The sequence below is a fragment of the Tachypleus tridentatus genome, chromosome 13 (genome assembly GCF_004210375.1).
Source record: "Tachypleus tridentatus isolate NWPU-2018 chromosome 13, ASM421037v1, whole genome shotgun sequence".
Classification (NCBI taxonomy): domain Eukaryota; kingdom Metazoa; phylum Arthropoda; class Merostomata; order Xiphosura; family Limulidae; genus Tachypleus; species Tachypleus tridentatus.
This window is the reverse complement of record NC_134837.1, coordinates 151,175,182-151,192,920: the sequence shown is the minus strand read 5'-3', so window position 1 is coordinate 151,192,920 and position 17,739 is coordinate 151,175,182. Positions and strand designations below refer to the sequence as shown.

Sequence of the window (17,739 nt, the reverse complement as noted above, 5' to 3'; positions counted from 1 at the left end):
AACCCAAGTAAGTTTTTATGAAGTTTAAATTCGGGGGCCTGTGTAATATAAAAAAAAACTTGCTCATTCTAAACTAAAACGTGCTTAATTGTAGTGATACAGAAATACTTTGGACAAGTTGCTAAAGTAGGAAGGTAGAGCATTTGTATCTTCTATCTTTTCTGTGTGTACTTTTATTTATATATTTCACAACTGTAAACCTGAAAACAAAAGTACAAGAATGATGTAGTAGTTTCAATTGGTTTGTTATTATTAAGTGGTGGTTCATTTAATGATTTTCCAAAAACTTTACATATAATTTTTCCCTCGCAAGTGACAGTAGCAATAAGTTTTATTTACTAGAAGCCACAAAGTTCGATACCGTTAAAAAATCATATAACATAGTTAATTACAACTATGCTAATAATACATTGTAGTAACAAAATAGGTAATTTTTTCTATTCTGTTTTACCGCTATTTTAAGGGAAGTATTTGTAAGTACTGTTTCTTTCTCGCTTTTCTATTAGTTGCTTATCATACGCATACCAGTAGCAACACATTGAAATGCAGCATTTTCGTTTTTGATTTCATTGTGACCGAAATGTCTAATTTCAAATTAACGTAAGTAATCAAGTATTCAAAAGCATGCTGCACATTTACATTACAATAAGTCTTACCCTAAAGCGAACTGATTCTGAAAAATAAAGCTGAAAATACCACGTACATGTGTAAGATAAATACACATGTGTGTAGAGGCGCACGTGTCTCTGATCATTTGTCACGCGATTTTAGTATTAGTGAAGCACTAATTTCAACTTCAGTGGTTTGTATACGAGTCTAGTAGGCCTGCGTAGCATACTATAAAATACTGTTCACAAACACGTGTCAAAGGAAACGAACTTTCTATGAAAATGGAAAGATGCACAGTAAATTTCAAAATAAGCTTACAATTGATAGTTCATTTTGGTACAAGTTAAGATGGAAATGTATATCATTTACTCAATTACAGAAACGCTACAGAGAAATGACAACACCTTTATATTTTTTCTAAGACAGTTCAGCCAGTTTTACTAAGTCGTAACAATATTATAAATGTTCCTAAAATTAAGCGTATTGTAGTTTGTGTTTCATATCTCGTATCGTAAACCTCTGCAAAATGAATGTGTAATACCTTTTGTACGTACAAACGAAAGATAAGAAACATCGCCAAGCACTCAATTTTCGTCAGTACAATTGCAGTTTGCTTTCCTGACCTTCCCCTCCCAGTGGCTCAGCGGTATGTCTGTGGACTTACAACAGTAAAAATCGGATTTCGATACCCGTGATGGGCAGAGCACAGATAGCCCATTGTGTAGCTTTGTGCTTAATTCAAAACAACAACAACTTTCCTGACCTTATATTACTTTATTAAACAAACGTTTTTAAATAGACTGTCATTATCGCCTTTTATTAAAACAGTTTTAAAAGAGTAAGAAATAAATTCTATAAATTAAATTTAGCATAAAGTATAAGAGTCAACGGAATTCCCCTTTAAAATAAATTATCTATTATTATCTGACTTCCTACACTACACGTAACAGGTCAGTTTTAGAATCTAGAGATTCAAGGAAAATACGTATAAATTTGTAACAGTGTAGACAGATTTCGGTAAATATTGAAATATTTGATTTTCAAAACTGAAATATGAATTACCCGCTGATATCGTTGAAATACGTCGGTTTGATAATTAATTTTCTTATTTGTTGCTAAGTGCAAAAACCTTTTGCGTTGTGCTTGCTGCGGGTATTGAGCCTCGATCTTTAGCGTTATGAACACTCAAGCTTATTGCTGAGCCACCGGTGAACTAATTAAAATTAATAAAAACTAAAAGCAAGGCCAAACAAATAATGATTAATTTTAGAGATTCTGAGAATGAAAGATATTAATTCAGTATTTAATATTTTCGTCTGGAAACTTTTTGTTCGTTTTGTTTAAAAAGATGTTTTTAAATTGACATATCCTTACTTTACTTTATTAATTTCAAATGTTAAGATAAATTAAGTATTATTTAATAACCGAAGAAAGAGAAATAACAACAACAACAAAAGATAAACAAAATAACAACTATTGTTATTTTACCGTCAAATCAGCAGTGCATATCCGGATAACTCTGTTTTAATTGATTAATGGCAGTTTAAATCCTTTCCTACAGAAAGTCATTTTTAAATAATAGAATCTTCTGGTGACTAACAGTAAAAGCATTCCTAGAGACGGTTGTGTAGTGTTTATGAAAAACAACAGTAGGGTTAAATTTATAATTTTTTTATGTATTTAATACCTTAAGCATATGATGAAATAAGATAATTAGAAAATTGTATTTCTTCGTTGCTAAGTTTTCGGATTTACTACGCTAAAATCAGTGGTTCGATTTCCCTCGGTGGACACAACAGATATCCCAATGTGACCTTGCTACAAGAAAACACAAACACCTTCACACTCGTTTCTAAGCCTAAAGGGCTATTTGTGCTGTGTACAAGTCTGACAATCATACATTGTTTAACTGAGGTAGCTGGGGGGTAAACTGTCTTATATGTAACTACAGCTGTAAGCTCAGTTTGAAAATGTTTTATGTATGGTCTGTTACTGTATATATATATATAAACAAATTATTAGTCGTTCTTACTGTTATTAACCTATACTATGACCTAAGTTTAATTATTAATAATTTTAAATAATTAATGTTTAGTCGTTGTTTTAACGAATTAACAAATAAAGCATCAGTTTCACTAATAATTAAATTCACTACTCTACTTGTTTCCAAAAACATACTGATTAATTTAGGAAGAAATCAAATTACTATCAACCTACATGTGTACAATTAATTTTAAGTATATAGAACCAGTTTCAGTGTTATCAATAAGGTTTTCTATCTGTGCTTAGCAGCTGATGCAAGCCATTTAAGGAGTGATTAAAAAAAGTAAAAGTGATCGATTTTTCACTGTTATTGATAATAAATATTGGAAAGAATTACTTTGCAAACTCGATTTATTAAATATGTGTTCTTCTCGAGTATTACATAGTTGAAAGAACCTGTTCAATCTGTATGTTATTGATATTTCTCCTTAAAGAGATGGTTTCAACATTGTCATTTTTTTCCGAAATTGTTTTGAAATGTTGAAGATTTTTTTCATTCACGCTACCATTTGTTAAAGTTTGATGTTAAGTAGGAAAAAAAAAGAACAAATAGAAAAAATTAAAAGTAAAAACAGATTTCAAGAAAAAATCATAAATATTCCACAAAAAAAATGACAGTTGACTGTACTTGTCTCTTGTAGCCATACCAACTAAAGAAGTAAAAACATTATGGTGAGAAACCATGCTTAATTTACTAGAGCGTTAACTTTGTGGCCTGGCATAACCAGGTGGCTAGGACATTCGACTCGCAATCTGAGAGTTATATGTTCGAATCTCCGTCCCACCAAATATGCTTGTCCATTCAGTAATGTGTTTCTGCGTGGGGTGCGATAGCATTATGGTCAATGCCCTATTCGTTGCTAAAAAGAGTATTTAAAGAGCTGGAGGTGGGTGGTGCGGACTAACTGCTTTCCCTTTAGTCTTTAAATTTCAACTTAGAGACGCCTAGCGTATCTAACTCCCGTGTAGCTTTGCGCGACATTCAAACTAAATAAACCTTAACTTACTTATTTTAATAATTATCTTTATTATCTGTATAAACTCATATGTGATAAGAAACCATGGCTAGTGTCAGTGAGTTTGATATCATCAAAAACATAAATGTGTCTCATTTCTTATATTGGGAATAAAAACAAATGTAATTTTTTAAAGGAAGCAAGACAACAACAACAAATCTATTCTAGGTTTTAAAATACTATAGTTTTAGATAATCATGGACATTAGAATAAAGATGTATAAGCTATAAATAATTTTCACTTACCCATACGACACTGACATTGTTTAGTTTAACCTGTGTTAATAAGAACTGATACAAACATTCGTTTACAGGACAATTATTAATATTCATAATATTGTTTTACACAAACTCAACTCCTGCCAGAAAAAAAACCAAAACTTTCACCTAGTTTTAGTTTCTCGTTAATGTGTTATTACACTCTGATGCTTGTAATGTCCATAATATAATGTCGTTAAACAGTAATGTCGTAAAATATAACATTCTTCATTTTTCTTTTAGCATTAATTTGCATTTAGACCTTAAAATCTTCTCTACGTTCTTTGTTGTATTACATGTCAGGTTTGATTTAAATAATGTTATTATTATTATGTGTTACATACAGGATCTGACCACTTCACGAGGACGTATTTATTCTTTCATACTTGAGCCTATAGCCTATCCTGAGCTACGGAAACAAATTAGATTGACCAAATGATGTTCGGGTAACCTCTGCTCAATCATAATGAGTGTAGTAAGCACATTTGTAGTTGATCTTACTTTGTTATAGTTGTCACGCCCTTCCAAGCCTTCCCTGTCAAGAGCTACTTCCCCGAATACAACCACTTTACGGCCGACAACTCTCACTGGAAACCTTCCACCTTTTTACACACACCATCCTCCGTAGCCAACCAGCATCTGTCGCCTATCATACAGAAAAGAAAGACAAGAAACACAAACAATTCCCATACCGGAAATGGAACAACAGGAGCAGTCTATTCAAACTACTACAACAAGAAGAAAAAAAGCCACAGAAATTCAACTACCATTCCAACCCACAACCATAGATGTCGCACAACAAAGCTGCAGGAATCTACTCCATTTCCCTTCCCGTCCGCTAAAGTCAACAAACCGTTCACCCACCCAGTATCGAACTCAACAAGTTTATTCTGGAAAGACCCTGCCATTGATCACACAGTATCCTTCAAACCTCTATTCATGTCAGAAACCTCGATTCCATGATCTTTTCACCCGGAAAGATTAAAAAAACATTAACCTGAATGATGACTACATTTTTTAAATTCCTTTCTTCGTCACAATTCGATGTCTCGAGGCAGTAATATTAGAAACAGGTAGTGAAATTGGGTTTTCTCGGGGTTCTCCCTTTCCTTGTGATAGACTCCAGTACCTGTCGTCGGTTTCTCCGCTGTTGCTTGATTATTAATTCAAAAAATCATGAATCAAACAAATTTCGTGCGAAGACCAATTGACACCCAAATCATTAGTAGGACGAAGAGAATTTCTTAGCGCTCCTTGTTATTTCTGCCCCTGAACTCCGGCTTGGGGTCAGATAATTTTAAACCGAAATACCTGCCACGTTCTATGATCTTTGCAGTCAGTATAGCAGATGTGGGGAAAGAACAGTGTATATTACATCATTAAAAAATAACATGACAGTGCGTGCACATCCATAAGTGTTATGGTGGTCAAAATAGTTTCATGGGAAGGCTGCTCAAAAACCCAGTCGTTTGAGTTTATCAGAAAAATAATGACTTCTCCGAGGAGAAAATGCTGTTGCAAACGAATAACGATAGTGTCATGTTAAAAAAAAGGCACTTAGATATGATTATAAAATCCAACTGTCATCAAACAATATACCAATTGACGGACACTTAGTACAGGGAATTCAAACCTAGACCTAACGTCACCTTGCAAAGAATGTTGCAACGCTTTAACTGTGGTAGTAGGAAACCATTGCATAAGCTGCTGGACTTAGTTATTAACAAAACAAGATGCTTTGAATGGTGTAAAAAACTTAGACATTTAACTCCCAAGGATTGACGAAAAGTAATGTGGTTCAAAGAGTCACGCTAGCTCCATTTTTATTGGTGAAGAAGTCAGAAAAATAGCTCATCCATCTCATTTTGTTCCAGCTGTCTAGGTTTCTGGAGTGATGGCTCAGACAAGTTTTTCTTATATTCAATGAACACACCGTTCCCTTTAGAAAACACAATGTGTGCTACAGCTTAACTCAGCATAATTTCTGATCAAATAAATTCAACGATGATTCATGTGTGCCCTGATGAGATAGTTACTTCAAAAACGGTGATGTTTCTATCTAGTGTTCCCAAGTTATGCATGCCTGGTTTGAAGAACATGAGATGGCTCTCATGGCTACCAAAATATCTGTACCTGTATTCAATTCAACAGATGTGACATAGAGTTGAAAAATTCATCTGTCATCAATGACCTTGCTTTGTTTATTGGTTATAATACTAATGCTGAAAGAGAAAACCCCTCCAGATCTCTCGAAACCTTATATATTATATGCAAGTAAAAGGCATACTTCCTGAGAAAGTGGCCAGACTCTGGAGATCTCTATTCTATACTTTTAACTACCATTGAAACTCTACACCTGTTTTTGATTTTTTAAAATTTTTACTTCTAGATTATGCTTTACTGACCACAACTTTCAATATATACATATATTTCCATACAATAAAATATTTTAAAAAATAGTTCTATAATATTTCAATAAAACCTTTGAAGCGTTCAAATCACTACTGAGCTAACAATGTTTACCACAAGTTTAATTGTCTGAATGTAATGACGAAGAAAAGTGCTCAGAGGTATGAGAAACTTGTAGAATCTGGTCTATCCAAAGTAATCAATTGTCTTCATTAAGACCCTCTAACAAAAGTATAATCAATATTACTACAACTGCCTCAAGCACTAAACAGCATCCGTTTAGATCAATTTTGCATATTTCAAATCATGTAGCCACCACACAAACTTCTTCAAAGCTTATTTTCCACAAGAAGAATGAATGTTTTAATGCTTAAAGACAAAATATCATTTCTTGTAAATTTGCGCATTCTACATAAGACTAATAACATTTTAGGTCATTTACTGTGACAAAACGTATATGCTTCTAATCGGGTAAATAATGAATAACTTTGATTTTTCTCAATAATCAACACTCGACTCGTAATCGAAGGGTAGCGGGTTCGAATCCCCGTCACACGAAACAGCCGTGGGAAGTTATAATGTGACGGTCAATCCCTCTATTCGTTGGTAAAAGAGTAGTTCGAGAGTTGGCGGTGGGTGGTGATGAATAGCTGCCTTCTCTCTAGTCTTACACTAATAAATTAGGAATGGCTAACGCAGATAGTCCTCGTGTAGCTTTGCGCGAAATTCAAACCAAACCAAACCAAACTTAAAAATCATAAAGACATTTCTATATGAAACTATCTAATAAGATTACTACTGTTAATAGTCTTCATTGACATTTATTCTTAAACGATTCGAGATAACAATATATTTATTATTACATTCTGTACTTGCACAAGTGACTAATAAGAACCTGAACGAGGTGTCAAATTGGGGTGCCAAGGTTCGAGATGTGGTGCTAGCTGACACACTTAGTCCGTTCAGCTGGAGGTGCATTAAGAGTATCGGTTAATTCCACTATTCCATCAAGAGTAACCACTTCAGGTGGCGGATGCTGTCGATACCGTTCCTTCTCATAATGCTTCGTAGCTTAAAATTATAGATAACTACGCTTGAACCACAGGCGTCTCAAACATCATTGTTTAGCCTATCGTATGCATATTGTTCTAGTGAATAAATAGAAAATATATTACAGTTTACGAGTTGTACGAAGTTGCTAGTTGCTTCAGGTACGTTTTGTCGTGCAACTGGAAATTTTAAACCTAACATAAAATAAATATTTTGCAATATTTCCGTACCACTCACATTTATTATTTTCATTTAGTAAACTAATACATTTAGCATATGGATTTATAATGTTGAGGTTTAATATAATTCTCATTACATTTAACGTCTAGATATTTTCACTGATTCTACGTTTTCTGTAACTGTTATCTGCTTCCTTATCCCTAAATGTTGACTTTAACTTAGATTGTTTTCAGAAAATACTACCATAATCTGACTTCCACGTCTTTGGAAGCATTCTTCTCACAAGTTTCGAGGAATGAATATTTGAGTTGTTACTACGTGGATATGCCTTGAAGAGAAATAAATAGATAAATATTATAAAATGAAAGGAACACTAGTTGTTCCATTTTTCTGGTGAAAATGTCTCATACTATTGTTGAATAAGGCTTACCAACAACTTACAGAGAAGTTGTAGTTATTTTATTGGCATTAATAACGTTGAAAATCTCACATTTTGAATATAACATGCATTAAACATACTGAACAAGTCTGCGCATGTCTTTTTATCTATTCTTGTAAGGAACTTTTCATTCTTACCCATGTTTAACGTAAGCCTTACAGCGTAATGAAGAAGAATAGTCACATATAGTTAGTAAGGTTTATTTAACTTATTCTTATAAGCCATGCACATTCTGTAATAAACCTATTTTAAAAAAACAACAACTAAATAACACTCTAAAATATCCATAACTAATTATAGGCAGCTAAAAATAAACAGGTGCAATTTGAAATTATATTTTTAATCATATACCAATATTTATAAGTCCACTTAAGTCAAGGCTGTTCAAATAAGAACAATCCTAAAACTGGTATTGAATAATATTACGGTATTACAATACCAAATTAAAAGGTTCCGCTTTGAAGTATAGTTTAGGTAAAATTATGGCTACAAATATTTTGGTGAACAATGGAAATAATCTCTAACCATAATTACCTATCTAACATAAATATTACATTCGATTTGCACAAATTACTGCCATAATACATTTAAGATAATTAATAACATTAAACATTTCATTTCTACACTTTCCAACAGTTAATAATGAACCACATTTAAGACAGTCATCAAGGAAAAAGCTGAATGGTGTTTTTCTGAAATGTTAAATCTTTTTTCGAAGATTTGTTTTAAAGATAGAGCTTTTTCCTCAAAATTCATCTTTGTTATAAGGAAGTATTTTCAAAAACAGATCAGTAATCACTACAGCGATTCAGTGCTTAACTACTTACTGAATGTAAAGTTAATTACACAGGTTTTTTCTGGTTAAAAATTATACTTGCAGCACAATGCAAATGTGAGTGTTGTGAGATACAGTGCTGATTTAGTTCCTTGACTTATTTTTGCTACTTACAGGTTTGTGAATCTAATTGTAAAAGCAAACTTTCTCAATAACTAATTTTGGCATTTCTAATGTAGCTAGCATTATTCTATATAAGGAATAAAATTTAAAGGAAAGATTATAATTTAATTGAAGATATGTTGATGCAGATATAACTCATTGAACGACAACACATAATGATTAATATGGCCCAATTAATTAGTCACACACAAAACATAATCCGTAAAAGAGTACACAAAAACAAACATGAAAAAGATATTTCTTGTGTGGTTATATAAAGTTTATCTTTCGCACTTATTATTCATAAATACACTAACTGCTAATATTAGAAGAAATATAAAGTAAAATGTATCGCCCGCGCAAGCGTTAACTTTTTATACTGGCTTTATTAAAAATGATGTTTTGATATAATTTGATCATATAATAACGTTTCTTCTTATGTGATAACTATGAAAAGGGAAACGTAAATACATAAAAGGCAATTGAAGCAATATTTTATTATTCAAGCATTATTAATGAAGTATCACGTAATTCATACAAATTAAATATATTTACATGAAGACTGCAGTTTGACATGACAGTGTACTAAATTTTTAAACAGGTTATGCGAAGTGAAGTTGTATACAAACAAATAAGATTATGATTTAACAATCCTTTATAAGTCTGTGTCAGTACTAGTTAATTTTTATTTGTTAGGTTTGGAATTTCAACTAATTTAAAACCATAGAGTTAATTTCTCCCACTTTAAGGTGGTGCCGTGATCAAAATTATCTTACATGGTGAAGCTCGTTGATAGAAATGTTTACTAGTAACGTAAGTTTTTGAAAGTGAATTTGAAAATAATAAATTTTGGGCTCTACAAGACATTTGGTTTATCTCGAGAGCTCAGTCTGAAAATTCTGTTCTGACTAACAACGCAATAGCAAGCGGCATTCTATAGATTCGTTAGTTTTATTCTCTAAAATTGTTTAAGAAGAGTCCTAAATTTGAAGAGAACGGAATAACATTTGTATTTAATTAGTAAACATTTTATAAATGCAAGGATATATATTTAAAATAAAGTTTGACTTTCTATTGTAAAGAAGGATTATGAATAGCAGTCTAAAAAAACCACATCTATTTTATTTCAATTGAATAAATTTTGCAATAGACATCGATGTTTTCAAGCAGAAATTCTGTGAGTTTCTAGCCCAAAGTGCCCCAAAACTTGCCACATAATTTATTCAATACTTGTAAGGATTTTGTAGAAGGTCACGTATTAAACAACAGCGACAGCATTTATAATTTCTTGTTTTTTGAGTCGAAACGGAATTCTGTGAATTACTAGGTTCTGCTTTCTACAAAAGTAGATTTTCTGTTTAAGCTTCGATTTTTTTAACGTTTACAAAAAGAAGAAGGAAAAAGGCTTAATGAAAAATATTCTCAAAAGTTTTAGACTAATTACGTGAAGTGGCATTAGCAAATAATATAGTACGGACCGGATTTTTTAAATTTGCTGCTTGTTAAATGAAATCTAACTCACTGTTTGCTAAATGATAGCTTACAATTAGAATCGCCTGTTCTCAAGTTCTAGGGGGAAATTTCTTGTTGTTGTTGTAATATTGTTGCTCTAACTAAACTTCCAATGTATCGCACTAGACATTTTGTCACGAATATAAAACAAGGCTTATACGCAAGATTTTCTAGTCTGTAAAATTATTTGGTGTTAAGGGTGTTACATTCCTTCGCTCGTAAAATATTACTTATTATTAACTTATTTTCCTTATAAAAACGATCAAATGCATAAAATATCGCAAAATTCAATCTTTACCTTTTTTTTATGTGTTCAACATGACTTTAAATCGAGTCCTGTAAGTTATTAGTTTGAACGACTGTTGTAATGGTTTTGTTTAGTGCTAATAAAGTTTTTTGTAAATCATAAATATGATTCTTATATTTAGTATTTGCCTATAAATTGTTCTTTGTTCATAAAGAAAATGTTGAAGAGTTGCAAAGGTTCGTAATAATTTACACAAAAGATGGAAAAATATTTTTTTCGTTCACAAAATCATGCTACTAAGCCATGTATATAATTTCTTCAGACACATGAGAAACGAGATTTAGTGATAAATGTTTGTCCAAGCTGGATGAATTACACAATAACGTTATCCAATATTCCTAATATATTATATCTATATATGTCTATGGTATTGGATTGTTTAAGAAAGTAAAGCCTTACGTCAACATGAACTCCTTGCAGGTCATACTTCTGTCCGGGAGGATGGTCACTAGGCAGATAACGATAGAACTCTACATGGTCTTTGTACCATTTGACTGAGTAAAGCTCATCTCCTTCTAAGTCATAGCCGCAGTACAACCAGAAGGAGGCACCACGTGCAACTCCAGCAGGGACGTTTAGTTCCATCAATTTTAAACTGGAAACAGCTGCGAAAGAAATTGATACTAAATAAAAAAATAGATTAATTTACGTTAATTAATTAACATTGAGAAGGTTCTTTTGGGTGGATAGAGCGCTCGACTCGCAATCTAAGGGTCGTCACACCAACTATGCTCACCCTATTAACTATAGGAACGTTATGAAGTGTTGGTTAAGCCCACTATTCGTTGATAAGAAAGTGGCCCAAGAGGTGGTGGTAGATGGTGTTTTAACTAGATGCCTTTCTTCTAGTCTTACACTGCTAAATTGCGGACGGATAACGCAAATAGCCCTCGTGTAGCTTTGCGCGAAATTCAAAACAAACAAACAAGCTTTCAGAAGTTGCTGCTCTCGGGTTTCGATATCCGTCGTGGGCAGATCAAAGATAGCCAAATGTATAGCTTTGTGCTTAACTTCAAACCTCTTTTATTTTCTTCCAAACCTTTCAAAGTTAAGAACTAATGATATAAGGAGTAAAACCACTTCATGAAACGTTTGGAACACATGATTGTATTTCATATAAAGGAATAACTAAGCTAATACAAATAATTATATAATAGAGTATATTCACGTAAAACTAGAATATTTAATGCTATGATTATTTCTACAATATATTCATATACTATAGGTGTTTGAGCAGGGGGAGCCAGGACCACTCTCTGTAAGGTAGAGAGTCCTGTAACTGCTTCAGTCTAACCATAAATTCCAATAGGCTTACGATTTTTCCATTTTCATTTGAATTTTTGACACAAAATAACGATTCACTGTCAATTCGGTAGCTAAGAAATAGTTACTTGCATTGTATCCGGTCAAAGACACAAAGCCCAAATTTTAGGGTTATGAGGCCTGGAATTTACTGCTGGATCAATGAGAGGCAGGAGATAAAATAATTAATAATAAGATAAAGAGAACAATGCAAATAAAATATAACACAATTTGAATAGATTATTACGCTGTTTATTCACACATTAATTTTACTTGTTTCTTTTTTTCATTTTCACTGATATCATGATCGTCATTATTGTTGCTTGTGAACACTTTTAGTTTCGTCTTCTGTAGACAAATTTCTGAAACATGTCTTCACTTTCAATTTTAATCTATCTAATTCTGCTTATGATTTCTATGAATTATAAATTAAATCAAGTATTATAATAGAAATAAATTCATTGGAACATGTAGTTATATTCATCTAATCCTCAAAAGTGTCAGACTGAAAAATAAGTATCTCACTTCGCTTTAGTAAACATGTATATGAAGGGATGATATGTTAATAGTGGCGTGGCGCTAAAGGTTAGAGGTATGAGATACCGAGTGGCATTTATATCATGTGATTCTTGGAAATTTCCTGACTATTCGACAGCGCAATGCCGCCAAGCCAATTTAAGGCCAAAGTTTTTATATTACAGCTCTTTCCAAGAAGTAACATTTTGAAGCGAGTTTATCATAGATACGAGATTCCAATAAGGGAGCCTTTAACGTTATTCATAAAAGGGGAATAGATCGCACAATAGTGCATTTACAAAAACATGGAAAAATTCATAATGACGAGAAACCTCCTTGGAATAATTATAATGTAGAGACGGTTGATATGGGTGTTGAAAACTTTAACTTACTAAACAAATAACATTTCGACTTCCTTAGGTAATCATTAGGTTGTTAATCAGATGACGACTTAAGGAAATCCAAACACGGTCCCTTGTTTAGTAAATTAAATAAAAGCTTTTATCAGCTGACTTTATAAAGCACAGACTCAGAATCTACAGTCTAAACTAATTCAGAGAAAAATACTCCTCTGTATAGAATGTTGGCTATGGTTAGTGAAGAGAATCCTACAGTCTAAAAAGGCTTTGTTGTGAAGCCAGACATGTATTCTGGCATTTTTAACAAAATAGCAAAAGGAGAACTGAAGAATAGGAAAGTTTTCAAGACAAATGTTCGTAAACTTCCAGTCACACATGGAAATCAATGACTATTTTCATGAGAAGAACGAATGAAGAAACAGAATCATAGCAATGTGTTTCAACCACGTACTTATGTTTGTTTGTTTTTTGAATTTCGCACAAAGCTACTCAAGGACTATCTGTGCTAGCCGTCCCTAATTTAGCAGTGTAATACTAGAGGGAAGGCAGCTAGTCATCACCACCCACCGCCAACTCTTGGGCTACTCTTTTACCACCGAATAGTGGGATTGACCGTAACATTATAACGCCCCAATGGCTAAAAGGGCGATCATGTTTGGCGCGACGGGAATGCGAACCCGCGACTCTCAGATTACGAGACGCACGCCTTAACACGCTTGGCCATGCCGGGCCACGTACTTATGAAATCCCTAATATTACTTCTTTAATCTTTATTTCTTTAGATTTTTATTGTAATACTTATACAACTTTATGTTCGTGCTTTTTCAATCTATTGATATTAAAGGAAAATATGTTCTGATTTTTAAAAAATTTGTTCATTTATTAATTCCAGTTTTTTATTCATAATTTGACTTTAAATGTACAACAATAACGATGTTATAATAAATTCAGCTATTCTGGTTATTTTCTTTTTACCGCTTTTTTCGTGCTTACCTCTTATTCCATGACCCTCCAGTGGCACAACTGTATGTCTGCGAACTTACAACGCTATAAACTGGGTTTTGATACATGTAGAGGGTAGAGTAATGATAGCCCGTTATGTAGCTATGTGCTTAAGTGCAACCATATTAATTTCATGTTCTTTTATTATTTGTTTTCTCTTTACCTCTCTCTCAGTATATAAATTAAACATGCTTGTGTTTATTGGTTTGTAATTAAAATAAATTTAGATTGCCTTGTTATTTTGCAATTACTTGTAATCCAGTTTAGTTTAGTATATTCCATTCTTCCGTTAATGTTGGTTTCATTAATAGTATTTATTAAAATGTTCAACACGTGTAATATGGGAGTTTTTTTTTTTCTTTTGCTATGCCTCCAGAAATGGACTATGCAGAAAACAACTAGCGAATGTGTAACTTTGAGTTTAGCATTAAATCAAAAAACACGTTTTTACTATGCATGATATGTGTTTATATATTTTTTGTTTTGTTTGTAGTTAAGCACAAAGTCACACACTTGGCTATCTGTGCTCTGCCAATCAGGGATATCGAAACCCGGTATCTAGCATTGTAAGTCCACAGTCATTCTGCTGTGCCACTTTGGGAGTGTGCATATACCATGATAATGCTTTTGCATTGTTAGCTTATTAGATGCTCCATAGTGAGTTGACGGTAAATCAGAAGACGTTTCAACGTTAAAAACCGAGTTTTTATGTTCCTAATGGGTACAGGTGAGATATTACATTGTGTGATTTTGCGCTTTACAGAAAACAAACAATAGTTAGGTATAAGCATATATATATTACCAAAACATCGGTGAGTGCTTCAACGCTACTTTTCAGCTATTTTACTTAGGGATAATAAAGAATTCATGAAAAATATGTTATCTTTAACAAAATGAAAATGTAAGCGTATATATACATAGACCTACACATACATAAATACATGTATATGTATGTATAACACGTACATCCCAGTAAAAATAACTTAAATTTAGTAATAAGTAATGATCATATATTACATAGAATCCATAAATAAATAAAACCTCAGTATAAAAAAATAAAATAAAACCTTAAAATGTCTAAAAAATATTAATTTTTTAAATTAGTTTCAATGCGTTTGTAAATGTATTTATAAAGTAATTCAGATAAAACAATAATTTTTATTGATTATAACGAAACCAAATGGAAAACAAAACAAAAAGAGAAAGATTGTTGTATGAGCCCATAGATACAGTGGAGCATGGCTAAGTGGATTAAGGCGTTCGACTCGTAATCCGAGGATTGCGGGTTCGATTCCCCGTCACACCTCGCCCTTTCAGCCGTTGAGGCGTTATAATGTGACGGTCAATCCTACTATTTGTTGGTAAAAAAGTAGCTCAAGACTTGATGGCGGGTGGTGATGACTAGCTACCTTCCCTATAGTTTTACACTGCTAAAATATGGACGGCTAGAGCAGATAGCCCTTGAGTAGCTTTGCCCGAAATTCAAAAACAAAACAAACAGTTGAGAAAAATCTCAGTATCTTAATGGATTCTGACTTGGATTTTATTGTGAATCTTATGCTGATTTATTCTAAATCTTAAATATTTAGTTTCGGCCATGGTAATTTTCGTCACAGATTTTTACATTTCACATATACATACAAATTTTATAACTGCAAAAGAAAAAGCTTTTGATAGTAGACGTAATATTCCCAGTTTAGTTTCGAATAATATCAGTAACGATAATATAATCTAAATTTATATTTTCTCAGGAAATTTATGTGATGATTCAACTGTTGCGTATATTTACTTATTCTTTTACCTAGAATAAAAAATGTATTGAACACACACTTAGTTTGGTGTTTATTTCCTTTTTTTATCGTAGAAAGTGATACATTTACACAATTTTGTTCTGCAAAATTTGCCATGATTTCCTGCATATCCGTTTTAATAAATGTGTTCAAAGCACCACCAGGATAGGATTATATTCTATATTTATAAATAACGCTGTTCATAGTTTTAGAGGCCTGGCATGGCCAAGCGCGTAAGGCGTGCGACTCGTAATCCGAGGGTCGCGGGTTCGGGCCCGCGTCGCGCTAAACATGCTCGCCCTTCCCTTCCAGCCGTGGGGGCGTATAATGTTACGGTCAATCCCACTATTCGTTGGTAAAAGAGTAGCCCAAGAGTTGGCGGTGGGTGGTGATGACTAGCTGCCTTCCCTCTAGTCTCACACTGCTAAATTAGGGACGGCTAGCACAGATAGCCCTCGAGTAGCTTTGTGCGAAATTCCAAAAAACAAACAAACATAGTTTCAGGAACATATTACACATGTGCAGTTGGTTTAAGTGGGTGTTTTTGTTGCAGAAACAGACATTCTCGTACCATTAAGCTACTTATCAATGCACATCTGAAAACTTTATGTTAGCTGTTATGTCGGAGTTAAATTACAGTTTTAGGATAGGTAGTAGATATATGGATGTTTATTACATATAATTGCTGTTTGGAATGAAAAAAATATACATTTTTTCTATTATTTATTTAAAAAGTTTCAATTTAATGTTAGAAGTATTGACGTATATGTCAGCTGCAAAGCTAAAAAGCCTATAAAGTGATGTTTTAGATTATGAGAAAACATATATTGTATCAGTAACAATGATAATTTTACTCTATAACTATACTGAATACAGTGCACTACAAATGAGAAATGTTTTGTAGGGTGTCAATGCTAAGGTAGAAGTAATTACCAAAGAAGCCAAGAAGTCAAAGTGTTAGTAACTTTCATGCAATTAGTAAGTATGAATTTATATTCTGTTCGAATTTCAAACTAGAACACGTGGTTGGTATCGCTAAAATAGTTTCGAATTCCTTTCCTTTGATCAGTTTTATTGAAACACAATAAAATGGTAATTATATACAGGGGTGGACAAACGTGTCCTCCCCCTGAAAATGTTGTTAATTTGTTACGTCTTATATTCGATAACATAAAAAATATGTAAAACTATAAGTTTTTAAAACGCACTCGACGAGTTCTGTCCAAATATGATCTCAAATCCCAATTTTAACACTGGTTTTTGTAAATACCTGAACTTTTCATGATTTTAGTTACATTTTCTCATAAAAACTATTGTGCATCTGTTGTAGTTTCTTATATCATCTTATTCTAACTAGCCTACAAAATTATCAAACAAGTTTCTCTGCAGTTGTGGAGTCGTTAAAAGATATCTTAAAAATAAGATAATTGATGTTATTGAATAGCCAGATCAATCACCTGATATCAATCAGATTGAACATTTATGGGCTGAGTTACACCGATTAACGGCCAGATGAATTTTTTGAAGAACTCAAAGAAGAATGACAGTTAATCACTCAGAAATATCTTCACAAACTCACTGAAAGCATGTCATGTCTATATGAAGCAGTACTGAAATACAAGGGAATGTCAACTAAATATTAACTTGTGAAACTGTGTTATTTGAGCTTCATTTTTACGTTCGTCACTTAAACATGAGCCCAACGACGGTCATTTGTAAGCTCTCGAAACATGAAGATAACCTAAGAAGGTCGAAACGTTGTTCTGTATTTAATTTTAATTAAAGTTTTAATTCCCATACCAGCTATTTTTAGAATACAGTTACGAATTTGTTTATTCCTCGTTCACGACCAATGAAATCCATATACTCTTTGCATTTCTGTCTAATGAGACACCAAGTGTAAAGAACTGACTAATTTTGAAATTTTCATTTTTCTAAGCAAAATACACGAGACATGAGTGACTTCACTTAGTTGGGTGAATTGCCGCGTTGATGGCATTGTTGTTAAAGT

The 17,739-nt window shown here is 32.8% G+C and overlaps 1 protein-coding gene across 5 annotated transcripts in view; it reads right to left on the bottom strand.

The window, feature by feature from the left end:
- Positions 1–17,739, bottom strand: part of LOC143238933 (uncharacterized) — an 89,928-nt gene that overhangs the window by 46,634 nt on the left and 25,555 nt on the right. For all 5 annotated transcript variants that reach the window (XM_076479589.1, XM_076479586.1, XM_076479587.1 and 2 more), the window contains exon 2: positions 11,159–11,364. In XM_076479589.1, coding sequence (XP_076335704.1) covers positions 11,159–11,364 — 206 coding nt within the window. The remainder of the gene's footprint in view (positions 1–11,158; positions 11,365–17,739) is intronic.